Here is a 27,912-nt window from a genome sequence, read left to right on the forward strand (position 1 = left end):
TGTTTGGGGCATATCCAACAAAACACATCATTGAGTATCACTTTATATTTTCAATCATGGTGGTGGCTGCAACATCTTATGTGTGTGCTTGTAATTGGCTTGGACTAAGGGAGATTTTTTTKGATAAAAGTAAACGGAATAGAGCTACTGTAAAAAATCCTATAGGAAAACCTTTATCAGTCTGTTTTCCAACAGAATAATTCACCTTTCAGCAGGACAATGACCTAAAAATCAAGGCCAAATATACACTGAAGTTGCTTACCTAGATGACAATAAATGTTCCTGAGTGGCCTAGTTAAAGTTTTGACTTAAATTGGCATGCAACTCTATGGAAATACTTGAAAATGGCTGTCTAGCAATAATCAACAACCAACTTGACAGAACTTGAAGAATKTAAAAATAATTTGTAAATATTGTGCAATCCAGGTGTGCAAATCTCTTAGAGACTTACCCAGAAAGACTCACATCTGTAATCRCTGCCAAAGGTGATTCTAACATGTATTGACTTAGGGAGTTGAAWACTTATGTAATCAAGATATTAGTGTTGTATTTTTCATATTTTGTCTTTTAACAAATGTTGGAATTTGTCTTCCACTTTGAAATTACAGAAGATTCTGTGTAGATTGATGTCACCCAGTAAAATACTACTTGAGTAAAAGTCAAAAAGTATTTGGTTTTAAATATACTTAAGTATCAAAAGTAAATGTATTTGCTAAAGTATTCTTAAGTATTAAAAGTACAAGTAAAAGTATAAATAATTTTTAAGTTCTTATATTAAGCAAATCAGATGGTACATTTTTATTTTTTACATACACCACTGTTCAAAAGTTTGGGGTCACTTAGAAATGTCCTTGTTTTTGAAAGAAAAGCTATTTTTTTTGTCCATTAAAAAAACATCAACTTGATCATAAATACAGTGCAGACACTGTTAATGTTTTAAATTACTATTGTAGCTGGAAATGGCAGATTTTTATAAAATATCTACATAGGTGTACAGAGGCCCATTATCAGCAACCATCACTCCTGTGTTCCAATGGCACGTTGTGTTAGCTAATCCAAGTTTATCATTTTAAAAGGCTAATTGATCATTAGAAAACCATTTTGCAATTATGTTAGCACAGCTGAAAACTGTTGTCCTGATTAAAAGAAGCAATAAAACGTGCCTTCTTTAGACTAGTTGAGTATCTGGAGTGTCAGCATTTGTGGGTTCGATTACAGGCTCAAAATGGCCAGAGACAAAATACTTTCTTCTGAAACTCGTCAGTCTATTCTTGTTCTGAGAAAGGAAGACTATGCCATGTGAGAAATTGCCAAGAAATTGAAGATATCGTACAGTGCTGTGTACTACTCCCTTCACAGAACAGCGCAAACTGGCTCTAACCAGAATAGAAATAGGAGTGGGAGGCCCCGGTGCACAACTGAGSAAGAGGACAAGTACATTAGAGTGTCTAGTTTGAGAAACAGACACCTCACCAGTCCTCAACTGGCAGCTTCGTTAAATAGTACCCGCAAACACCAGTCTCAATGTCAACAGTGACAGATTTTTGGGGTTTGTTAAAAAAACACATTTTAATGCACAATTTATGTAGTAGCACTGTTCCATATATCTTGAACTCTCCACATATACTTTTTCTCATTAGATTGCTTTTTTTTTTTTTTTTTTTTTACAAACTATGTACAATTCCTCAACGCTTTCCAACATTGAACAAGTAGAGTCATAAACATAATAAATACAATTTTTCCTTATTGGACTTTGAAAGAGGAAAGAAAGATAATTGCAACATTATCAAACATAACAACAAAAGTGAAAAAAATCACATCAAACTACGTATCGCACCTTTCATCACAAAATCTTAAGTAGACACATTGTGGACATAATTCGATTTATTTATCAATCTATATTATAGGTAATGTGGGCCTGTGTCCTTCAATAAAAGCTGTACCCTTTAAATAATGTGATAAATATAMAAATCTGTGTGCCTTAGACAGTTAAATAAATACAAATGTTTTTGGTTCTTACACCTTCACAACAAAAGACGAACACATTGTAAATACCCGAGAAAGAACACTTACATACATCGTTGTTATAGTAACTATAACTGCATCGAGAGAAATCGGTCAAGACCCCTCTGCACAATTAAGGAAACAAATCAAGCCAAAATCAACAATCAAAAAAAGAGAAAGGGCAGCAGCAGAATTTCTTATTGAAATAAAGAGATAGGGCAAGAAATAAGAACAGCCTATCGACTAGATAGCTGCACTTGTGTCTTTGGAGGATGTTCGTGACCACAACTACTTTGGTAATGACAAAGAAAAACAAGAGAACATTTGACTACACTGATGTTGCTGACAGTCAGTGGTATGACAGCTGACTACACTAATAGCATATGTGCAAATAACTGGRATTCATTATGAAGCTGTCTGTGTACTGTATACTGGAGCCATTTTCAATGTCAGTATTATATTAAAGAAGTATGATGACTACGACACACTTTGAGAGACATCTACTGTATACAGAATGATAATAATAATAGTAATGATGACGGCTGCCTCAAGAAACTACAAACTGCAAATTCAGAATTTCAAAATCGGAGTCTGACCATGCACATGTATACATGAAAATATTTGAACTAAAATATTCCTGTTTCCTGGAAAAGGAAGGAAAATAGCTGTATAGTCCATTTTCTACAAAATACTGAAATACTGCATTTGATTGAAAAAGTTTTCAATAGCATCTGGTTATTGGTTATGATAACTGGAATATGTGTTCAGAATAGAATTACATTCAGTGTTTGGAATACAATTCTCGGAAATCTGGTAGCTGTGATTTAGAACAGGGTTCTTGTAACATTATAACAGAGAACCAACTGGCTTTGGAATTCCAGGGTAAATCATTTTGGTTAAGAGAGAACATATTTTCATGACAGAGGCAGGTACCTGGAATTGGAATGCATAACACTATCATACATTGGCAATTCCATTCCAGGCTAACCTCTAATCTCATGAACGTAATACCGTCACGTATCCTGGCTGTTGAGGAATACATGGTGTGTGTTGGAGGGCAGTAGCATCCCTGGCTGGGTGGGCGAAGAGTTCGTTTTGACATATCAACCACCAGCCAGACATTCTCACACTCTCTCTCTCTCTCTCTCTCTCTCTCCATTCAATGTGTTAAACAGCATGACAGGTACATAAACAATGGGATTGTGGAATAAACTGTGCTCTGTTAGATGGGGTTGGACAGTAGTTTTATCACATTTTCCCCATGAAAAATAAATCAGCCTGCCTTCAGCAAACATAGATGAAGCCGCATCTGTGATTCTTGCGATCATTTGTTTCAGCGATTAGGATGCATCTGTCTGACAATACGTTCTATAACTATTACTTAAAGCGATCTGTAAACATTGCCAATGACATCACATATTTTATTCTGACTGCTTTATGCCAATGATCAAAAGGGACCGGGAGGAAAAAAGGATTCAGAACAAACTATTTCTGTTGTCTATACACATATCTGGCAACGGAGGATTGGCTTTGTTTGACTTTGCAAAATAAACACAGCAGTTTCTTTTCTTTTGGTGTTTAAATGTCAGTTAGCGCTTCAGGATGCATTTCAACTGAATACCCACTGGGCACAGAAGTCACTTCAATGTCTAGTTTTAATATTCATTTGGTTGAGTTGTCAACTAACGTGAATTCAACATGAAATCCACCAAAAAGGCCACCCTGTCATTTGATTGTGGTTAAAAGTTGGGTGAAAAAGACGTTGATTCAACATCACATTGAATTTTTGGGTTGAAATGATGATTCAACCAGTTTTTTTTAAATACTGTATATAATTCTGTTCCAAATAAGCACAAAAGTCTGTATGAACAAATACATGAAAAACAGCACTTTATGCCTTTCAAACCCCCCAAAAACATCAAAACAATCCCTTTTTCGGTCCCTGGTTGTGAACTATGGCCTGGGGGCATGGCCGCAGGAAGATGTTTTAGAGTGAGGATGCTTGATAAATGTAGATTTATCAGGGGGTGCTGCAACCCCTACTTCATGCGGCTATGCCCGGTTGAACATTTTAAGTCAAATCCCAGCAAGTCCCAGTTCCTATCCCTGCCTCTATCTATACCACAAAAGCCCATTTCATTTCATTCTCAGTTCTTCCATTCACTCGCTCATTCATAGAGATGTTGCATAGCAGGGGACAGTGTCAGGGTACAGGCTTTGGTACTATTCTCTCTTTCCTGAATTGTCCCTGGCTCTCAGCTTTCAGACAAACTAGCTGTGACTTCCCTGCAGATAGAGCTAATTAGCAGACCACGCTAATTAGCAGACCATGCGCACGAGAGAGAGAGGCAGATGAGACGTCCTTGTGGCTGAGGCCATTATAGCTCTCACAGTCCTCTCATAGCTCTACCTACTGGGGTGAGCTATCTTAACAACACCAAGTAAAACGTTGGTCTTAATTGGTTTCATCCTGTGCTGTGTGGGGTAGTGTGTGGAAGCCAACTGGTTCTCTGAGCCCTGAGATTCAAGCTTCAAGCTCACAAGCTTTTTGGGAGGGCTCCCACATTAGCCAATGTACAGAACAACAAAAAGAAGGGAACTTTTGGGGAGCTGATGATTGTGAATTATTTCAGCTTTTGTACTCATAATTACAATATTTTTCAGCCAGAGAAAGAGGGAGAGAGGGGAAYCCTACTGCAAAACATTTGAGACTGGTCCTGTCTAGACAACGTCTATCTGAATATGCATAACTCTATTCCCCTTTGTCAGAACAAACCACAAGAAGTCAACATTCACTCAATCATCTGCCAGACATTGTGTTAATCTTTTCCTAGTTACTTTGACTTATTCAATTGTCATTCAAAAATAAAAAGTTGTGCTATGTGCATGACAATATCTGATAAATGGTTTTATGTTGGAATGATGATCCGATTTGTTATGGTCCTTCATATTGGGTGTTTCAATTTGAAAGGATTTGCAGAATTTCAGCAAAGTATTGTCAGTACCCACTGGGCACAGACGTCAATTCAATGTCTATTCCATGTTGGTTCAATGTCATTTTGTTGAAATGATGTGGAAACAATGTTGTTGTGTGTGCCCATTGGGTACTTTCTACGACACAATAGCAATATAACATATTACCTGTTTGATGGCAAGAAAGAGTTTGAAGAACAAAATTATTTAGTCTGAAGATTTAGTATAGATACGTTTTGCAAGTTGCAGAGATGAAGCAACCAAAACATCCACGTTCCTCTCAGACCTTAACATAGCTAGCCAAAATAATTATATTCATAATTGGCATTTCTCCCAATCCAGCTTTCAAAATGATATACTAAAGTGGGCGTTATCTTATTACGGTCCTGGTAATTTTTGCATTTGAAATAAATAAAAGTGCTTTGATAAAGGTGTGCTTAAATCGGTTGAAGATTAACACCTTTTACAACCTTACGCAAAAGAAAAAATATCTTCAGTTATGTTTCATACTGTAGCCTATGATAAATCCTCTCCATATGTGTGTGTTTGTATTTGCTTGAGCCTCAAAAAACCTCAACCTTACCAGGCGTGAAATGCCTTATTGATGTTAAACTGCCGCTCTTCCTTCACCCCCCCAGGTCTGACTATCTCTAAGTCAACGTYACATTTGAGTCCCAGGAAAAGGCTAAGATGAAAGGAAGGAGAAGAAGTCATTACAGTTTGAGGAGAGTTATGCTAAATATTTACTTCCTGAAAGAACTGGGCAACACAAACACAACTGTTTTGTCCTCTAGGTAGATTTGACAGTGTGTACCAATTTTCACAGTTCATTCCCATTAGTAACAGTGTTGGATGTCACATCACTTTTTCCCGCTTGCACAATGCCTTGGTTGTTGTTGTTGTTGTAAGGATAATGGGGAAGGCATCCATCTTCAATGGTGGCCAAAGATTTCACATCCAGAACATAGTCTCTATGAAGATAATAATTAATCAGAAAAACAAAAGGAAGGAATGGGAGAATGTTTACTAGAGACAGTAGTCTGGACAGACATGAAATAAATGGTCCATGACGGTCATTCGCTTTACGATGCAGCGCCAGTAAGCATAGCCAGCTCAAAGTTCAAAAATTGCTCCACAGAAAATAAAAACATGCAAAGGAACAAGAATYAAATAGTTTTTGTCAATGATCTTGAACAGGTCAGTTAGTCCAACAGGGATCATGTATTTGACACTGATACAAGCACGTGCCCCAGTACCATTTTCTTCCCACTTTCAAAGTATTCTTATGGACTCCAACTTCATCCATATGAACTCCAACTCCATCCATATGGACTCCAACTTCTGGATTTTGCAGAATAAAAAAGAATAAGAGAACACTGGACTTACTGACAAACGTGATTTTCTTTTTTATCTGACATCAAAAGTCCCCTTTCAGCTGAATCTGCCAATGCCACAGGGATTGTACCAATTCCCTGTGCTGCCTTTTGGCAAAAAGTCCGCTCTTGACATTACTTAGTTTGGCCATTGTCATCCTGACCGTCTGTAGCTTCCAGAGGGAATGCACTGAGCGAACGTACCTCAATGTATTAGCAGGCGAGAGACTACAGAGGTCACCGCACCCTGGGAGGGGGTATGTGAGGTCTGTGTTTACAGACCAAGTGTACCCTGTGTGAACCATCACGGTAGCTGTTTCCCTCGGTTGGTTTGGAGAGAAGAGGGGAAAGCAGTGCTCTGTGGGGGACATGTTGGAGGGGTGGTTGGCGGTGAGAGGTTAGATGGGGGCGTTCAGCCAAAGCAGAGTGTTGCTGGTCCTCAAACAGCCGAGGACTGCTTGATGCTGTGGAAGCTGACCCGCGTGGGTGACGTGGGGATGGACATGGCGCGTGCCACCCGAGCCCTGATTGAATGCTTGTCCTGCCAGCGGTGCCATCTCTTCCTAACCGCAGAACGCACCTGAGAGGATAGCAGAGAGAGAGAGACGGAGAAAAAGAGAGAAAATTCAAATTTTGTTTGGTCTGACGGTGTAAATTGTTGACTAGAGTAACATAACAATTATATTTATTTTCTTCACAGAAACTATGTAAATCGGCAATGTCAGTTTGATTGAATACCACTCATAGTTAACTGCCACTTTAAGTGAGTTTCCATTTAATTGTTTTCACCTAATTAAAATGTTCTCATTTATGCAATTTCCAAATTGTGGTAACCAAGGAGAAGTGGACAGTGTTGGGCCAGTGCCATGGTATTAAAAATAAGAGGGAGGTAGAAGCTTTTAAGGCACTGAACTTCTGCCACACCATGAAGACCACCATGTATTCTCTAATAACAAGTCAGTGACATGATAACTACTTTCCTTATTTGCTTTTGGATTTTAATAATTATTAACCTCATTAGAAGCCCAAACTTTGACTGGATGTATCAAAGGATACGTGTACAGGCCCCTTTCTCACTAATAAGTTAGTTTACAAAGGAGAAGCAGCACTATGTTCTTTGGCTCCCTGGTTTAAGTATGCTGAAAAGATCAACATCTAAGTTCGAGTTGTTCCCTTTCTAAACCTATATTCATGAAACGGTGTGCTCCATAGAGCTTCCACATCTTGAATAACACTCTTTCTTCAGCAGGAAAGTGTTTATTTTTTGGACAATTAACGCTCATAGGCATAATATTTCTATCCATGATTCTACCAAAACACAGGCTTTACGTAAGACGTCTATCACAGTATATTTAATTAAAGCCAACCTGTTTGTTTTTTCACCTGCTTCTAAAGAACTAGAGCAACAAGCAGCTCTATCTTTTCACTTTGTACCATGTGAAACCCTGCAGGGCCCTTTGGAACACTGCACACAGTTGGCTGTGGAATTGAAGGAAATATGTCACAGAGGATGAGGACTGTGTACAGTAGGGGTGTGAACGCAGTAAAGACACATTTGGTTATGTCTGCGAAAAGAGCCTTGAGTGTTTAATACAGAATTAGAATAACGTACTGTATATTAATGATTGTAGATAGAATAGCTGAATGACAGTTGGAGTACATTGTGGGAGTGATTTCATGGATAAAAGGAAGAATAATCACTTTCCCGCTCTTTTCTCAGAGACTGGAAGCCTTTCACACAAAAGAGRTTTCCATCAAACTTTTTTATTCGAGTAAGTACATTGGATAAAACATGTAAAGACAAGCCTGTTGGAAACAGCTAATTTGTCGACAAAACTAAATACGTGGGCAAATTTTTTGGTCTGTGAAACAGAATATGCAACAATTGCAGTAGAAAAGCTTTTATCCGCAATTATTGACATAATAACCATCATTTTGAAGTAAACTTGGATCCACACTATGCTATGTTGTGTGATCCCCCCACTGCGACTTGGAAAAGCATGCACAGATTTAAATAAGTTATGAACTTCACAGGGTGGTGAAAGTGCGCGGTGATGAGCTTGATGCTGTCACGTCTACTCCCGCTCCACCTCTCATTGTCGCCAGTTTACTCATTATTCCGCAGTTTACTCATTATTCCGCAAACCTGTCACCATTGTTACACGCACCTGCGCCTCATGAGACACACCTGGTCTCCATTACATTCCTGATTACCTCCCCTATATCAGTCACTCCCTTTGGTTCTTTCCCCAGGCTATATTGTTTTGTGTTTCATGTCTGTACGCTACTCGTGGTTCTTGTTTTGTTCCATGATCGCTTATTCATTAAATTCACTCCCTGTACTTGCTTCCCGATTTATTAGTGTTGACGTTCCAGAATAGCGCCTCACCAAAGGAAGCAACAGGGATTTATTTTTTGCTGGTGACGTCAGGTCCGAGGGCGGCTGCTGACGCAACCAGGGATGGCTCTTTAGGCTTCATGCCTCAGCTGGCTTGATAGGTTCTCAAGCCTCGGTTGGCTCATCAGGCTTCAATTGCCGAAGCTACAGGGGAAGCCGCAGCTAGCTCGTCCGGCTTGACTCAGCTGGCTCATCGGGATCCCATGCCTCAGCCGGCTCGACAGATTCCCATGCCTCAGCAGAAGCGATACTGGTCCTCGCGACCGTCCCTCTGGTCGGCGTCCTGTGGCTGGAGCCGCGCGTCAGGGAGGGGGTACTGTCACGTCTACTCTCGCTCACCCTCTCCGGCTCTTGTTGTCGCCAGTTTACTCATTATTACGCACACTTGTGCCTCATGAGACTCACCTGGACTCCATCACCTTCCTGGTTACCTCCCCTATATCTGTCACTCGCTTTGGTTCTTTCCCCAGGAGTCATTGTTTCATGTCTGTACGCTACTCGTGTTTCTTGTTTTGTTCCATGTTCGGTTATTTATTAAATTCACTCCCTGTACTTGCTTCCCGATTTATTAGCGTAGACATTACAGATGCTCCTTTCCAATAACTATCGATGGTCTTATTTCGTATGGTGGTGACATGACTATCCATGCTCGGCTGCCAGTTGACAAATAAAAATGATCATGGTCTTATTCATAACCTCCTAATCTACCCTTTGCACTGTATCGGCAAGCTGTTGTCTAGAGCCACGTGCCAAGACGCGAGTGGGCACATTTGCTGTTTATCGCATACTTTTTGTGCCAAAACCAGCGTCAGAAATAAAACTAGGATGGAAACACAGAACTTCTGATGTTTAATTCACTAAATGAAAAGTTATGACTATGTCACGACGCACTGCTTTTTATCTGCAACAAGTCAGTTTGATGGAATTACAGCTCTGGTGGGAAAATGTTCCTTTTTTTAATGTGGATTTTAGAATATCATATGTTATCATCAGAATATCATAGAATAATCATATGTTTTATATCATAGAGTGAGCTCCAAAATTATTGGGACAGGGACTCTGTACTCCAGCACTTTGGATTAGAAATGATACAATACACAAATATCATACACCCCCCCCCCCCCCCCAAGATGCTAACCTCCCCTGTTATTGTAATGATGAGAGGTTAGCATGTCTTGGAGGTATGATATTTGTGCATCTAACATTCTCACTCGTTTAGGATTATTCGTAATCATGGTAGCATCCACATTAATGTAGAAGTGTTTATACATATTTTCTGTTATTTACAATAAAAGTGACTCAAAAATTACACATTATTTACCATTCATTTCTATTGGGCACAAAATAGTCTGAAACACAACCAAAACAAACATAAAATGCATCAAACTAATTTGTAGAGTCACAAGCTTGATGTAGTCATTGCGTGCAATGAATATGGGTACTACTACTTACACTTAAGTGAATGTATCCCTATACTTTTGGTCCCCTAAAATGGGGGGACTATGTACAAAAAGTGCTGTAATTTCTAAATGGTTCACCCGATATGGATGAAAATACCCTAAAATTAAAGCAGACGGTCTGCACTTTAATCTCATAGACATTGTATAATTTTTAAATCCAAATTGCTGAAGTACAGGCCAAAATAATAAAAAATGTGTCACTGTCCAAATACTTTTGGAGCTCACTGTAAACTGAGTGTACAAAACATTACGAACGCTTTCCTAATATTGAGTTGCCCCCCGTTTTGGATCAGAATAGCCTCAATTCATCAGGTAGTGCTGAGCGATTAGTGTTTCTTGAGGTCGGTTCGGTTTCRGTTCCTTTGTAAAAAAATAAATATCACCGTTTTCTATTTCGATTATATATTTTGTACATTAATGGGTCCAGTGTGTTTACTGACTGGTAATACTGAACGTTGTTTTTTAACGTTCTGAGAACAGAAGTGAAAATTTTGCCTGTTCTGGGAACGTTTATTTTTTGGTTGCAGGGACTACATGCTTAGATACCCAACAGATCCAATATAAAGAGCATTTTCTCCCTGCTTAGCACAAAGTGAAGGAGAGCTGTATTAGATAGGAATGCTAAAATACCAGTGATTGAAGTCGGCCGTGGCTAAYTGGTACGGAAAAAGCGGCACCTCTTTCTTCTCTCTTTCCTACTTGAGTAACGGTACTTCTTCTAGAATATCAGAGTAGAGAWGGCTAGTTAATAACATTTACCTGTGTGTCTGAAGTTAGTACTACTCTTGTTCTCCGTATGTTGTAAATGGTGAAAAGAAAGCAGAAAAAAAAACAATCGGTCCTCTCTGGCTTTGCTTCACAGATCGCTGATGGTTCATGATAACATTTGAACAACCGCCGAACTCCACCATTTGTCCTTTGGATGTAGTCCCATGATTCCATCAAGAGCAACGAATTAGCGGCTGCTCGACATTAGCGAGCCGACAGGAGAAACAGAGGTTGATTAGCTAAGCATACTGCCAGCACACGTCTATTGAGTGGCCACTTTTGCCCTAAGTAACTGCACCTCTGTGGGAGATATCTGCCACACTAAGTGGCGTCATGCTAACATACTGTACATTGATCTCTTTTCAGCGTTAGTGTGTAGGCTTCACTTCATCCTTCCTGACTCTCCTTGTAATATTGAGGTAAAATAAATGCATTTATAAACCAAAATACACGGATCAGTTATCCAGAAGACATGACCCGGATAGTCTCCTGTTGAGACAGATTGCTCCAGGGAGAATGGGATACCTGAGGAGGTAACTGCAATGTTTACATCAAGCTGTGTAGCAAGGGTTTTTCAGGTTTTTTTCAGGTTTTAGGGCAAGCAATCTTTTGTAACTCCAGACAGATTTAGGTTTCTCACCGGTTAATATTTTATGACAAATCCATTTAGGCATCCTATTCCTTATATAGTGCACTACCTTCGACCATGGCACCATGCACCCTCTGACATGGGGTGTGTATATATGTGTTGGGCCAGGGTGAAGCTCATTGTGATCCTATTAATTCTGCTGTCCAGTGGAGGAAATCTGCATGTCCAAGGTAACCCTGCTGCTTGGCTTGCATTTTAGACGACACAATGCATTTTTTTAGGACATTTTTAGCTCTGCATGAAATGATGCCAAGTGGACATGTTTTCAATAGTCCTGGGAGGAATGAGAGGAGGGTTGGAGGGAGGGATAGAAAAGAAAAACTCATTACGGGTACAGTGTGAGCGGTGGGGGATCATGGGACAAACATGAATCTGCTTACCTCGCTGTTCAGGAAGCAATAAAACACTGACACGAAAAAGCCCTGGAGGACAGAGACAGAGGGAAAGATGGAGAGGGGGAGGAGAGAGAAAGAGTGTTTAACATTGAAGATAAGATGAACAGTGCGAGCAGCACTACATTGTACTGTAGCCTACATACATTTTTTGTGACACGTTATATGCTTCAGAATGTTTACAGCGTCAAACAAGTTCTCAAACCCTCTATAACACTTTTCATTTGGCCTGGGCATACCTGAAAAGACTCCAGGATGGAGTTGAAGTAGATGAAGACTATTTGGGCGACCTCATCCTCCCCTCCCGGGTTGACGAAAAATAGCATGTAGGTGATGCCCAGGAGAGGCAGCAGCACCAGAGTGGCCTTCACCGCTTTCCTGATGGACACACAGTAACACAAGAGTCATATTATTAAATAAAGACCTGGCCGCCAACTAGAGAGTCAATTAGACACAGACACAGAGCCATACTAACGACACAAATAGATGCCTAAAATAGACCTGCCAGACAACTAGTGGGCCAATACTAATTTGCTAATGGCTGCCAAGTCTTTTTTCTCCTGTTCTGTGATTATATGGTTCATGAGAGCACTCACAATTCTGTCGTGTGTAGTTTGGATTTATGGTGTCGACATACCTTTAAGGGTAGTGATGTTTGTCAAGTTCCTACAATACTTTGATTCCACACTGGGTGTGGGGTTACATATTCAAACCATGGCAGCAGTTTCCAGTTCACATGCATATTGTTTCACTTCACAGTCCTTACAGCACTATAACAGGTAGACAAAACTCCAAATTGAATTGCTCTGTTAATATATTTATGTTCTTAAACTTTCTATGATGAGTCAGTGGCTGTGTGTTTGTTTCTGTGTGTGCGGTGTGTGTGTTTGTGTCCGTGTTTGTGTGTGTGCCATTTATGCCATGTGAATGCCTGTGCGCGTATGTGTCATCCTCGGCCGCCCCATGGCGCTCTTACACCCGTGAATGAGTGTGGCAGCTGTGCCCATCACCTCCATGCAGAGAGACCCCCGATGTCAGCTGCTGAAAATGTTACCCAGCGCTGTCAGAGCTAGCATTTCGCCGTACTGCCCTCTCGTCTACACTGACCCAAATTGAGCACAAAATGAATGCTCAATTTCAATTTCTGACATGGCCTAAAGTAATGTGACACGAACACATTCTTTCAATCCATCCATTTCCCAGTGGAAGTGCATTGCTGTGGTGCATACCAGCTATACGGCCCACCAAGGGGTTAATGTATGAGGACTAGGTCATGTACTAGATCATACTGGCCTCTCATCCATCAGCATATTATTAATCACAAGTGAAGTGCTGACCAGCAGTCCAATAGAGGAGCACTAGCTGAGGCTCAATGGCGCGAGACGCACAAAATGGCACCCTGTTCCCTACATAGTGCACTACTTTTGACCAGGCCCGGCCCTGGTTAAAAGTAGCGCACTGTATAGATAATAAGGTGCCACTTGGGACGCGGGCTAAAAGCTGGCTGAAGGGTAACGAACGTAGCCTTTATAATCACATTAGTGAAGCCAAATTGAATTTGCTCAATAAGAAGTTTGATTGACAAATGACTCCATTAAATTACAATAATGAGCGAGGGATATTGGCTTGGCTACTTTCCAGTCAGATGACCCCATGCAACGTCTGCCACTCAGGTTTCATTATCCAAGGAATCAGTCAAACTGTCAGATTTTACTGTACCAATAAAAAAGGTGTGAAAATGATTACGGCTTGTGAATAGTCAGCATGGTGTGTTGTGTTAGCTGGTTACAGTAGCTGTGAAGGGTGTGAGGGTTTCTGAAGATACAGCTACACACAGGCACGGGCATGGGCACGCACACACGCGGAACACACACGCACACACTCTCCCACCCCACCTGGTTCCAAACAAAAATCAATTATTACAATTCAACCAGACAGGTATCGATCATTAGGTTTCTTCCAACGAGGCCATTGATGTTTCCTGGGCGTGTATTAATTAACAGCCCATTGATGTCTACTTTACAGCTGGGGCTGGCTCAGCTGACCCTGGAAGCATCCCAAATGGCACCCTAATCCCTACAGTGCCTATAGAAAGTCTAGGACTTTTAAGACTTTTTTCACATTTTGTTGTGTTACAAACGTGGATTGAAAGAGATTTAATTGTACTTTTTTGTCATTGATCAGAAAATTCGACAAATATTTACAAGTGAATAAAAATGTAATCATTAAAATATAGTCGTTGCATAAGCATTCGGCCCCTTTTTTTAAAGGCAAGCCTAAATAAGTTCAGAAGTAAAATTTTGCTTGACAAATAGGGGTTGACATGATTTTTTATGACTACCCCTTCCTCTGTCCCCCATACATTCAGCATCTGTAATGTCCCCGAGTCAAGTATTACATTTCAAGCACATATTCAACTACAAAGACCAGGGAGCTTTTCAAAAGCCTCATAAATAAGGGCAGTGATTGGTAAATGGGTAACAATAACAAATCACATATTCAATATATCCTTAAGCATGGTCACGTTAATAATTGTGCTGTGGATGATGTATTAAACCTCCCAGACACATCAAAGATGCAGTCGTCCTTCTGCACTGAGCTGCAGGACAGGAAGGAAACTGCTAAGGGATGTCACCATGAGGCCATTGGTGATGTTAAAACAGCTACAGAGTTCAATGGCTGTGATGGGAGAAAACGGAGGATGGATCAACAACATTGTAGCGACTCCACAATAATTACCTAAATGACAGAGTGAAAAGAATTCAAATATACAAAACATGCATGCGAGGAGGTAGAGTCATTAGATCATATATTCCTGTTGTACGCGGAACGAGGAAGAGCTCAGTTTTGTTTGTTTGGAAATTTTGTTGTTTAAAAGTATATTGGAAAGATCTTGGTAGCTACCTAGCTTCTTATGTTGGATCCTGGGACGCAGTTGGCATCAGTTGCTGGGACTGCTTGTATCTTTCCAGTGATCCTGCCGACCAAGGACGGGTCTGAGGAGCTATTTGGCATCGCAGCTAGCCTAGCTAGCTGGATATCAAGCTAGCGAGGTGTTCTTAAACGCAGCCCGCGACGCAGTTAGCCATTGTGCCTGGGACCGCAGATTGTCCCGGGTTTGAGGCTGGCTAGATCCCTGCTGTTTGTTGTTTTCAATTTTCCCCGTGACCTGCCCTGTCTGGAACTGCGAGGAGTAACAGCCTAACATATGTTGCTAGCTACCATGACAAAGACCAAAGCCGGCGGGAGTACCGTTGAGGACAGTAGTGTCTCTCTATCACACGTGAAGGATCTTTTAAACCTATAAGCAGTTGTTACAACAACAATAAAATTGTTTCAAGTGTTTTTTCCAAATACTTGTGGATTCTACTAACAAAAGAATGGACGACCTGACCAGAGAGGTCCAGGACCTGAAGAACAGTTTGCAGTTCTCCCAGGGTCAGCTCGACGAGTTGAAACAGGAGAACGGCAAGATGACAGCAATCTGTAAGTCATTGAGAGAGGACATTTGTGTGAATCCATGATAACAATTACAGATAAATCAGACTATCTCGAGGGACAATCAAGGCGAAACAACATGGTTGTTGACGGAATTGCAGAACTCCACATGAGACCTGGATGGAGTCTGAGGACAAAGTGAGGGAAATGATCTCTGAGAAATTGAAGACGGACCACAGGAAGATTGAGGTAGAGCGTGCCCACATGACTGGAAAACCCACCACCAGCCCAGGTGACAGGCCCAGGGCGATAGTGGTCAAGTTCCTGAGGTTCAAAGACAAGGTAGCTGTACTGGAAAGAGCCAAGAACTTGAGAGGAACGTATATCTTCCTCAACGAGGACTATCCTGAAGCTGTGCACCAGAAGAGAAAAGAACTGATCCCAACCATGAAAGCTGCCAGAGCGCAGGGGTATATTGCGTACATCTGCTACAACAGGCTCATTGTCCACCCTCCCTCCCTCCCAGAAGCCTGCAAGGGATGAGAGAGCCAAGCCTATGGGTTCGTAGCCTCAACCCCGCAGCGCGCACACACACACCAATTGATTCATGGACTGCTGAATGTATATATATTTTTTATCTTACTTTGTCTGCTCTTTTCATTATTATGTCTATCTCTGATAAGCTTCCCAGGAAAGGGCTGAAAATAGTCCATATTAATATATGTAGCCTTAGAAAAAAGGTTGATGAAATCAACATCAGATAACATTCATATATTAGCCATTTCTGAGACTCACCTAGATAACTCATTTGATGATACAGCAGAAGCAATACAAGGACATAACATCTATAGAAGAGACAGAAATGCTTATGGGGGAGGAGTTGCTGTATATATTCAGTGCCATATCCCTGTAATGCTTAGAGAAGATCTTATGTCGAGTGTTATTGAAGTGTTGTGGTTGCAGATTCACTTGGCACATCTAAAGCCTTTTCTTTCGTGGTGTTGCTATAGGCCACCAAGTGCTAACAGTCAGTATCTAAATCATATGTGTGAAATGCTCGATAGTGTATGTGATGTAAACAGAGAGGTCTACTTTCTTGGGGACCTGAGTATTGACTGGTTTTCATCAAGCTGTCCGCTGAAGAGGAAGCTTCTTACTGTAACCAGTGCCTGTAATCTGGTGCAGGTTATTAATCAACCTACCAGGGTGTTTACAAACACTACAGGAACAAGATCATCCACATGTATCGATCACATTTTTACTAATGCTGTAGAACTTTGTTCTAAAGCTACATCCTTGCCCATTGGATACAGTGATCACAATATAGTGGCTATATCCAGGAAAAGCCAAAGTTCCAACAACTGGACCTAAAATTGTATATAAGAGATCATACAAAAGATTGTGCTGTGACTCTTATTTGATGATGTTAAAAATATTTGTTGGTCTGATGTGATTACTGAGGTGCATCCAGACGCTGCACTTGATGAATTTATGAAATTGCTTATTCCAATTATTGATAAATATGCAACAGTTAAGAAACTGACTGTTAGAAATGTTAAGGCTCCATGGGTTGATGAGGAATTTAAAAACTGTATGGTTGAAAGAGATGGGGCAAAAGGAGTGGCTAATAAGTCTGGCTGTACATCTGACTGGCTTACTTACTGAAAATTGAGAAATTCTGTAACTAAACTCAACAAAAAGAAAAAAAACTTAATTATGAAGCCAAAATATGATATATATATAGAATGATGGAAGAAAAAAAACTTTGGAGTACTTTAAATGAAATTATGGGTAGAAAGACAAATTCAACTCCATCTTTCATCGAATCAGATGGCTTATTCATCTCAAAACCATTTGATGTTGGCAATTATTTTAATGATTATTTCATTGGCAAAGTGGGCAAACTTAGGCAGGAAATGCCCACGACAAACAGTGAGCAATTATATTCATGCATAAAAAACTAATAATGAAAGAAATGCAGTGGAAGTTTTAATTTTGTAAAGTTAGTGTGGGAGAGGTGGAAAAATAATTGTTAACGATCAATAATGACAAACCTCCTGGCATTGACAATTTAGATGGAAAGCTCCCGAGGATGGTAGCTGACGCTATAGCCACTCCTATCTGTCATATTTTTAATCTGAGCCTAGAGGAAAGTCTTTGTCATCAGGCCTGGAGGGAAGCCAAAGTAATTCCGCTACCCAAGAGTGGTAAATCGGCCTTTACTGGTTCTAACAGCAGACCTATAAGCTTGCTGCCAGCTCTTAGCAAACTGTTGGAAAAAATGGTGTTTGACCAAATACAATGCTATTTCTCTGTWAACAAGTTAACAAGAGACGTTCAGCATACTTATAGAGAAGGGCACTCACCATGTACTGCACTGACAAATGACTGATGATTGGTTGAAATAAAATGATAATAAGAAGATTGAGGGAGCTGTTCTGTTAGATTTCAGTGCAGTCTTTGATATTATTGACCATAATCTGTTGTTTAAAACATCACAGCACAGTTGAAAAAGCATCACAGCACAGTTGAAAAATATATGGCAAATAGAAATTCAAAATGGATGGTGTTAATTAAGAGATAGATGGGAGGGGTTGAATGGAGCTGAAGGGTGGGACTCTGCCATATCGTGGATTCAGAGCTATCTATCTAATAGAACTCAAAGAGCTGTCTTTAATGAAAGCTTCTCTAATGTCAAACATGTAAAGTGTGGTGTACCGCAGGGCAGCTCTCTAGGCCCTCTACTCGTTTCTATTTTTACCAATGACCTGCCACTGGCATTAAACAAAGCATGTGTGTCCATGTATGCTGATGATTCAACCATATACGCACCAGGAACCACAGCCAATGAAGTCACTGAAACCCTTAACAAAGAGTTGCAGTCTGTTTTGAAATGGGTGGCCAGTAATAAACTGGTCCTGAACATCTTTATATCTAAGAGCATTGTATTTTGTACAAATCATTCCTTAAGTGCAAGACCTCAGCTGAATCTGGTAATGAATGGTGTGGCTGTTGAACAAGTTGAGGAGACTAATTACTTGGCATTACCTTAGATTGTAAACTGTCATGGTCAAAACATATATATTCCATGGTTGCAAAGATGGGGAGAGGTCTAGCCGTAATAAAGAGATGCTCTGCTTTTTTCACACCACATCCAAAAAGCAGCAAGTTCTGCAGGCTCTAGTTTTGTCTAATCTTGATTATTGTCCAGTCGTGTGGTCCAGTGCTGTAAATACCTAGTTAAGCTGCAGCTGGCCAAGAACAGAGCGGCACATTTAGCTCTTAATTGTAATCATAGGGCTGATATAAATGCTACTCTTGGCTAAGAGTTTAGGAGAGACTGACTGCATCACTTCTTCCTTTTATAAGAAACATTAATATGTTGAAAATCCCAAATTGTTTGCATAGTTAACCTACACACAGCTCTGACACACACACTTATCCCACCAGACATGCCACCAGGGGTCTTTTCACAGTCACCAAATCCAGAACAAATTCAAGAAAGTGTACAGTATTATGTAGAGCCCTTATTGCATGGAGCTTCCTTCCATCTCATATTGTTCACATAAACAGCAAACCTGTTTTTTTTTTAACTGATAAAGCAACACCTCGCTGCACAATGCCTCTCCCCTATTTGACCTAGATAGTTTGTGTGTATGCATTGATATGTAGGCTACGTGTGCCTTTTTTTTAAATGTATGTAGTTCTGTCCTTGAGCTGTTCTTGTCTAATGATGTTCTGTATGATGTCCTTCTGTATTATGTTTCATGTTTTGTGTGGACCCCAGGAAGAGTAGCTGCTGCTTTTGCAACAGCTAATGGGGATCCTAATAAGAAAGCAAATTTTGGTATTGTCCATATGTAGCTCGTTTTTGGTCACAGGTCCAGGAATGGATGAAGAATTGCAACATTTACCTAGAACTAACGCTGCAGATAGCAATAATGGGTGATTTGAAAAGTCATAGTCAATCAATTAATAATATAATTATTATTTTAGCAAAAAAAGTTATTTAATTTACAATCTGTAGAAGCTATGAAAAAAGAAAGGTTCAGTACTTTTGTGAAGCATCACAGCACAGCTGAAAAATATATGGCAAATCCAAATCCAAAATGGATGGTGTTAAGAGATAGATGGGACGGGTTGAATGGAGCTGAAGGGGGGGACTAATAACAACAAGATAACCAATGTAAAACATATGGGGTGTGTAAAATGTATATAGGTTCAGAAATGTTGTGAAATAGCACAGTTACAAATAGAAATCAAACTGCATGGACATCAGAAATAGAGGAAGGACTAAAAACAAACAAAATATAACTATTGTAAAATAGATTGTCTGTAAAAATGTGTATAATATGTATAAACTTAAGGTAGAAGCCTAAGTGTTATTGTTTATTAATTTACTCCAATTGGTGGTAGGGGATGCGGGGAATAATAAAGCTATATTCTAAAAGAAAGTGTGTATATGTATGTGTGTGTATGTATGTATGTATGTATATATGTGTATACGTATGAATGTTTATGTGTATATATATGGGTATGTATGTATAGTTGAACTCAGAAGTTTACATACACCTTAGCCAAATACATTTAAACTCAGTTTTTCACATTTCCTGACATTTAATCCTAGTAAAAATTCCCTGTCATAGGTCAGTTAGGATCACCACTTTATTTTAAGATTGTGAAATGTCAGAATAATAGTAGAAAGATTTATTTATTTCAGCTTTTATTTATTTAATCACATTCACAGTGGTTCAGAAGTTGACATACACTCAATTAGTATTTGGTAGCATTGCCTTTAAATTGTTTAGCTTGGGTCAAACGTTTTGGGTAGCCTCATAAGCTTCCCACAATAAGTTGGGTGAATTTTGGCCAATTCCTCCTGACAGAGCTGGTGTAACTGAGTCAGGTTTGTAGGCCTCCTCGCACAAACACGATTTTTCAGTTCTGCCCAAAAATGTTCTATAGGATTCAGGTCAGGGCTTTGTGATGGCCACTCCGATACCTTGACTTTGTTGTCCTTAAGCCATTTTGCCACAACTTTGGAAGTATGCTTGGAGTCATTGTCCATTTGGAAGACCCATTTGCGACCAAGCTATAACTTTCTGACTGATGTCTTGAGATGTTGCTTCAATATATCCACATAATTTCCCATCCTCATGATGCCATCTATTTTGTGAAGTGCACCAGTCCCTCCTGCAGCAAAGCACCCCCACAACATGATGCTGCCACCCCCATGCTTCACGGTTGGGATGGTGTTCTTCGGCTTGCAAGCATCCCCCTTTTTCCTCCAAACATAACGACGGCCAAAAGTTTATATTTTTGTTACATCAGACCAGAGGACATTTCTCCAAAAAGTATGATCTTTGTCCCCATGTGCAGTTGCAAACCGTAGTCTGGATTTTTTTATGGCGGTTTTGGAGCAGTGGCTTCTTCCTTGCTGAACGGCATTTCAGGTTATGTCGATATAGGACTCATTTTACTGTGGATATAGATACTTTTGTATCTATATCCACAGAACGCATCTCCTTCCTGAGCGTTATGACGGCTGCGTGGTCCCATGGTGTTTATACTTGCGTACTATTGTATATACAGATGAATGTGATACCTTCAAGAGTTTTGAAATTGCAACCCAAGGATGTGCCAGACTGATTTCTTTTGATTTTCCCATGATGTAAAGCTAAGAGGCATTGAGTTTGAAGGTAGGCCTTAAAATACATCCACAGGTACACCTCCAATTGACTCAAATGATGTCAATTAGCCTATCAGAAGCTTCTAAAGCCATGACATCATTTTCTGGAATTTTTCAAACTGTTTAAAGGTACAGTCAAACTTCTGACCCACGAATTGTGATACTGTGAATTATAAGTGAACTAATCTGTCTGTAAACAATTGTTGGAAAAATGTATTGCGTCATGCACAAAGTAGATGTCCTAACCGACTGGCCAAAACTATAGTTTGTTAACAAGAAATTTGTGGAGTGGTTGAAAAACGAGTTTTAATGACTCCAACCTAAGAGTATGTAACTTCCGACTTCAACTGTATGTATATGGGTATATATATTAACCCCAAAAATATATGGGGGATTGAAAATGATGCAAACAATTACATTGATGGAAGAAACAATCTATCCGCAATATTAAAGCTGATCCACCCCTTAAAAAATATATATATATTATATGGATGAGCGATGGCCAAGCGACATAGGCAAGGTGCAATAGATGGTATAGAATACAGTATATACATGTGATATGAGTAATGTAAGATATGTAAACATCATTAAAGTGGCATTATTTAGAGTGGCATTGTATAAAGTGACTAGTAATCAATTTATTAAAGTGGCCAGTTATTAGGTCTCAATGTAGGCAGCAGCCTCTCTGAGTTAGTGATTGCTGTTTAGCAGTCTGATGGCCTTGAGATAGAAGCTGTTTTTCAGTCTCTCTGTCCCAGCTTTGATTCAGCTGTACTGACCTCACCTTCTGGATGGTAGAGGTGTGCACATGCAGGGGCTCGGGTGGTTGATGTCCTTGATGATCTTTTTGGCCTTTCTGTGACATCGGGTGCTGTAGGTGTCATGGAGGGCAGGTAGTTTGACCCCGGTGATGCGTTGTGCAGACCGCACCGCCCTCTGGAGAGCCGTACCAGCCCGACAGGGTGCTCTCGATTGTGCATCTGTAAAAGTTTGTCAGGGTTTTGGGTGACAAGCCAAATTTCTTCAGCCTCCTGAGGTTGAAGAGGCGCTGTTGCGCATTCTTCACCACCCTGTCTGTGTGAGTGGACCATTTCAGTTTGCCTGTGATGTGTACGCAGAGGAACTTAAAACTTTCCACCTTCTCCACTGCTGTCCCTTCGATGTGGATAGGGGGGTCCTCCCTCTGCTGTTTCCCGAAGTCCACAATCATCTCTTTTGTTTTGTTGACATTGAGTGAGAGGTTGTTTTCCTGACACCACACTCTGAGTGCCCTCACCTCCTCCCTGTTGGCTGTCTCGTCGTTGTTGGTAATCAAGCCCACTACTGTAGTGTCGTCTGCAAACTTGATGATTGAGTTGGAGGCGTGCATGGCAACACAGTCGTGGGTGAACAGGGAGCACAGGAGGGGGCTGAGCACGCACCCTTGTGACGCCCCAGTGTTGAGGTTCAGCGAAGTGGAGATGTTGTTTCCTACCTTCACCAGCTTGACAGCGCTTGAAGAATTTTGGAAATAACAATGGGCAAATATTGTACAATACATGTGTACAAAGCGCTTACCCAAGAAGACTCACTGCTGTAACCGCTGCCAAAGGTGTTTGTAACATGTATTGACTCAGGGGCATAAAGACTTATCTAATCAAGTTATATTTGTATTTTATTTTTCATTCATCTTTAAATATACTTTTTCTTCCACTTTGACATGTAGATAGAGTAGATAACAATTAAATATATTTTAATCTCACATTGCAACACAATAAAATGTGAAGAAATCCAAGGAGGTAGAGCATTACCTATGGGGGCCTGGTTAAAAGTAATGCACTGTAATAGGTATAGGGGGACATTTGGGGCCCTGGTCCTGGCTCACCTGTACTGTATTGTCTCTGAGGTTGTGGAGGCTCTCAGCTTAGTCATTAGGATTCTCACAATGTTGAAAAGGAATATAAAGTTGATCTGAAAACAGAGAGAAAATAAGAATGTAGGAAGATTTACATTGGTAAGTTATGAGAAAGAAACATTTAATAAAACAAGCTTTGTCTGTGCTGGAAATAACTGTCACAGAGTTGACGTTTTTCTCAATACATTGCAGGAAATTAGAAAAGATGTCACAGGCTTGACCTTTCTCTCGGTACATTGCAGTCAATGGGAAAAGATGAGTGTAACAGGGTTTCAAGATTTCAGGCTGATAATGGGCTGATACAGTATATTGACTGATGTATGTCAAACAAGGAGTAAAAAAAGCCAATTTAATGCTTCAGAGCAAGGTCTTAGAATGATTGACTACTGAGGTTTTAAGGGAAAATAAATAAAAACACATTTTTTACATGAAGCGTCCTGGTTATATCATACAGTACCAGTCAAAAGGTTTGGACATGTTCCAACGCTATGTGTGAGTATCTGATGAGTTATGTAGGGAGAAGGCATGAGAAAAACAGTCGCCTATTTAAACTTTCTTAAGGAGGAAATGTGTAAAGAGAGTCAAGCTGAGCTAAAACGGTCACAGTTTAGCGTGCTGCAAATCATTTACGATTCATACATATTCCGCACATATCATATTCATTCCAACTGACCCAGTCAGTTCTGCATGTGTAGTAGGTGTCACGCCGTTCAAATAGCTTCACATGATGGTATTACTGCACGTGCGTGAGAGTGTGCGTTGGAAGGCTGCAGTATAAAGTTCACACACCATTGAATGTCAATGACCTTTCGACTGTTTGTTTTGAATTACTTGACATCGAAAAACTATTTCTGCTTGAGTGCACAATAATGTTATTTTGTCAGTGTTCCTAACTGTGCGGTGCTGTAAATACAAACACACTTAGAGGGAAGGTGTAAAGGGGAATAGCTTGGTCATGGATGTAGGAAAACCTAACAAGGACAAGGCTAGAACACTATGTCTATAAATGTCTATACTAGTAGGAAAAATATGGAGAAATGTGAAAAGGATTGTGTAACACTGTCTTACCAGCAACACCAGGATCATTGGGCCCTGGTAGATGTAATCTGTGTACACTCCTGCCTTCTTCCCAAACCAGCACCTGCAATTTAGAACACAGAGAGTTGAGCCAATCATACTGGCCGATGCAGAAGGTCCACCAGTCACATTTATTCAATGACAAAGCAGACCTCGGGACCTTTGCCGACAATTTTTTTAAGTTGACTAAAATGAGCATCGGCCTCGGCCAATCACAATTGATATCAGAGGTGGGTGAGAGGGCTTAGCCTATCAAAGCCAGTACTGGCAGAGAACAAGAGAGGCCTTTGTAAAGTCCAGCACTCCTTTCTAGCAACAGAAAACACCTAAAACAAAGAATTTGTTGGAATTACATCCACTTTGCAGTGAAAACAAAGGGATGAAAAAAGGAAAAGAAGACGCTCTCCGAGGGGATGAGATGCTCCAGATTCACTCATTCTACAGACTCAGTTCAGTGGAGTGAATCGTTCATTTGTTCTGTCTTCACCTTGTTGGTATCAGAGCGAGAGTGAGAGAGAGAGAGCAAAACAGCTCATGGTAAAAAAAAGCAGAGGGATTGGGGGAACTGTGTCTGGATAGAAGTTTGTTTTCGCCCCCGCTGAGCATTATGAAAAACAAGCTAACAGGTTTCGGAGGGTGGATATCACGGCAACCCCTGTGTAAGCAAGAGACTCCGATGTGATGCAGTGGAAACTGTCAGGTTCCTGGTATAGCACTAATGAAACTGATGCCCCCCAGCCAACCAGCTGGTTGAGCGAAGAACTTTAATAAACTCTACCAAGCGTGTTTTCTGATTGTATTAGAGAGCAGAATATCAGAGAATGGGAAAGGATGTGGAGTATGTTTGCTTAGGCTATTTCAAGTCAGGTTGATGATTGAGTAATTAAGTTGTCTTGCACAAGCTGGAACAGCTGATAGGAGCAGGAGCGTATGTCCTGTTTCTGAAGCGTGACGCAGCTGGATGTACAAGTACACCCCCCCCGGACAGCACACTAGTCTGTCGAAGGGCTATCCCATACCAACGGGAAGTAGTTTGGGGGTGAGGGTGCTACAATCTTTACCCACGCTGCAGACGGCTATATCGGTACGCTAATACAGGACTATTAAAAGCCAAGTGCACTACTTTTGTGATTTAAAAAATATATATATATTATTATAAACTCAGCAAAAAAAAAAACGTCCTCTCACTGTCAACTGTGTTTATTTTCAGCAAATTTAACATGTGTAAATATTTGTATGAACATAACAAGATTCAACAACTGAGACATAAACTGAACAAGTTCCACAGACGTGTGACTAACAGAAATKGAATAATGTGTCCCTGAACAGTGGGGGGGTCAAAATCAAAATTAACAGTCAGTATCTGGTGTGGCCACCAGCTGCATTAAGTACTGCAGTGCATCTCCTCCTCATGGACTGCACCACATTTGCCAATTCTTGCTGTGAGATGTTACCCCACTCTTCCACCAAGGCACCTGCAAGTTCCCGGACATTTCTGGGGGGAATGGCCCTAGCCGTCACCCTCCGATCCAACAGGTCCCAGACGTGCTCAATGGAATTGAGATCCGGGCTCTTCGCTGGTCATGGCAGAACACTGACATTCCTGTCTTGCAGGAAATCCTGCACAGAACGAGCAGTATGCCTGGTGGCATTGTCATGCTGGAGGGTCATGTCAGGATGAGCACCACATGAAGGAAGAGAATTTCTCCCCTGTAACGCACAGTGTTGAGATTGCCTGAAATGACAACAAGCTTAGTCCGATGATGCTGTGACACACCACCCCAGACCATGACGGACCCTCCACCTCCAAATCAATCCCGCTCCAGAGTACAGGCCTCGGTGTAACGCTCATTCCTTCGATGATAAAAGCGAATCCGACCATCACCCCTTGTGAGACAAAACCGCGATTCATCAGTGAAGAGCACTTTTTGCCAGTCCTGCTTGGTCCAGCGATGGTGGGTTTGTGCCCATAGGCAACGTTGTTGCAAGTGATGTCTGGTGAGGACCTGCCTTACAACAGGCCTACAAGCCCTCCGTCCAGCCTCTCTCAGCCTATTGTGGACAGTTTGAGCACTGATGGAGGGATTGTGCGTTCCTGGTGTAACTCGGGCAGTTGTTGTTGCCATTGTGTACCTGTCCCGCAGGTGTGATGTTCGGATGTACCGATCCTGTGCCGGTGTTGTTACACGTGGTCTGCCACTGGGAGGATGATCAATTGTCCTCCCTGTAGCGCTGTCTTATGGGTCTCACAGTACGGACATTGCAATTTATTGCCCTGGCCACATCTGCAGTCCACATGCCTCCTTGCAGCATCCCTAAGGCACGTTCACGCAAATGAGCAGGGACCCTGGGCATCTTTCTTTTGGTGTTTTTCATAATGAATCTTGTTTTGGAGACAGCTGTGCAGAGTGATCACTAGCTGGCACAGCCACAAAGTCCAAGAATCTGATTTTAAACCGAACCCTAACCTTAATCCTAACCTTAACTATACTGCTAGGCCTAATGCCTAGCCTTAAATTAAAACCAAATAGGAAATCTCTGTTTTCATGAATTTTTGCAATATAGACAATTTTGACTTTGCAGCTGGCCTAAGGGGACATCGCTCAGTTCTGCCACCAGGGCAAGACTCATGACAATAAACGTCAACCTGCTATTCTGTATGCAGAGAAATTATAGGTTACAGGTTCACTAAGACTCCCGTAAAATGAGGATAAATCGGTTGTTTAATGACCTGGCAGAAAGTACAATTAAGGAGATGACTGGGCGACATCCAAAACTCATCCACTACAACGGTCACTCTGATGGGTCTGAGAGGACCTAGACACGGACAAGATTGTTGCCTGATTCCAAAGACAAATCGATACCACAGTGACATGAATAGAGATAGAGAGAACCCGAGAGAGAATGTGAAAATAAAAATACATGCGCTTACTTTTCGTTGTCGTAGTAAAGCTTGCCAATGGCCCATGCGATGATGATTGGAAGAGGGATACCTGTAAAACAGCACACATCGTCTCTGTTACAGTCGACTTACAGTCTTTGTGACGAGGGAAATGAATCAATCAACCCACATTCGTCTTTCCCTCGATGAGCTAAGTGTTAACTCACACCACCCGATGCAGATGAACATCCACTTCCGTAGCTTGTCCGTGGAGTAGGTGAGCACGATGGCTGTATGCAGGTAGCAGCCCTCCCCAAACATCCAGAAGAAGTTTGTCACGTGGAAATAGTTATAGGCTGCCGTGACCAGCCGGCACCACAACTTTTATAGAGAGGAAGGAAAGAATAACAAAAAAGATTAAGGCTAGTAAAAATGAAGAAAAGTGAGAGCTGTAAAGCCACAACTGGTTCCTTTCCTCGCTCCTTAGGGGGTTGTTGCCGATCCAGGATGCATCTGAAATGGCGCCCTGTAGGCCCTTGTCAAAAGTAGTGCACTACATGGGGAATAGGGTGCCATTTCGGATGCAGCCCTGGTTCTCTAAAAAACACTCAATTTGCGAGTGACACTCCACCGTGCAATCCTTATTTAAAATGTGCAGCTTGTTTGAGCTTCTCTATCATGCTCTGAGTAGTGTCAAAAGGTCTCTCTGAATGCTTCCAATTTGGGACTGGTATATAGGCAGATGTCTGGCAAACAAAGGTCACCGTGGCAGTTTAAGAATGGCAGATTTGACCTCCTGCATTACTTGTTAAACTGCATCATAGCTCTCACTTCCCATGGCCTATGACAGTCTGAGTCATCCAACACTGACAATACCTCTCAACAAGTCCAAAGTCAATATTGATCTGCTATCTTA

General features: G+C 41.0%; 1 protein-coding gene across 1 annotated transcript in view; it reads right to left on the reverse strand.

Moving 5' to 3' along the window:
- Window positions 1–1,551: 1,551 nt before the first annotated feature.
- The window catches only part of crhr1 (corticotropin releasing hormone receptor 1), a 159,221-nt gene continuing 132,860 nt past the window's right edge, over window positions 1,552–27,912 (reverse strand). The window contains exons 8-14 of the mRNA XM_024013493.2: window positions 27,224–27,377; window positions 27,048–27,108; window positions 24,107–24,179; window positions 23,009–23,094; window positions 12,257–12,395; window positions 12,006–12,047; window positions 1,552–6,930 (exon numbers count right to left, since the gene is read on the reverse strand). Coding sequence (XP_023869261.1) covers window positions 6,790–6,930; window positions 12,006–12,047; window positions 12,257–12,395; window positions 23,009–23,094; window positions 24,107–24,179; window positions 27,048–27,108; window positions 27,224–27,377 — 696 coding nt within the window. The 3' untranslated portion in view covers window positions 1,552–6,789. The remainder of the gene's footprint in view (window positions 6,931–12,005; window positions 12,048–12,256; window positions 12,396–23,008; window positions 23,095–24,106; window positions 24,180–27,047; window positions 27,109–27,223; window positions 27,378–27,912) is intronic.

Source organism: Salvelinus sp. IW2-2015, linkage group LG20 (assembly GCF_002910315.2).
Source record: "Salvelinus sp. IW2-2015 linkage group LG20, ASM291031v2, whole genome shotgun sequence".
In the NCBI taxonomy this organism is placed as follows: domain Eukaryota; kingdom Metazoa; phylum Chordata; class Actinopteri; order Salmoniformes; family Salmonidae; genus Salvelinus; species Salvelinus sp. IW2-2015.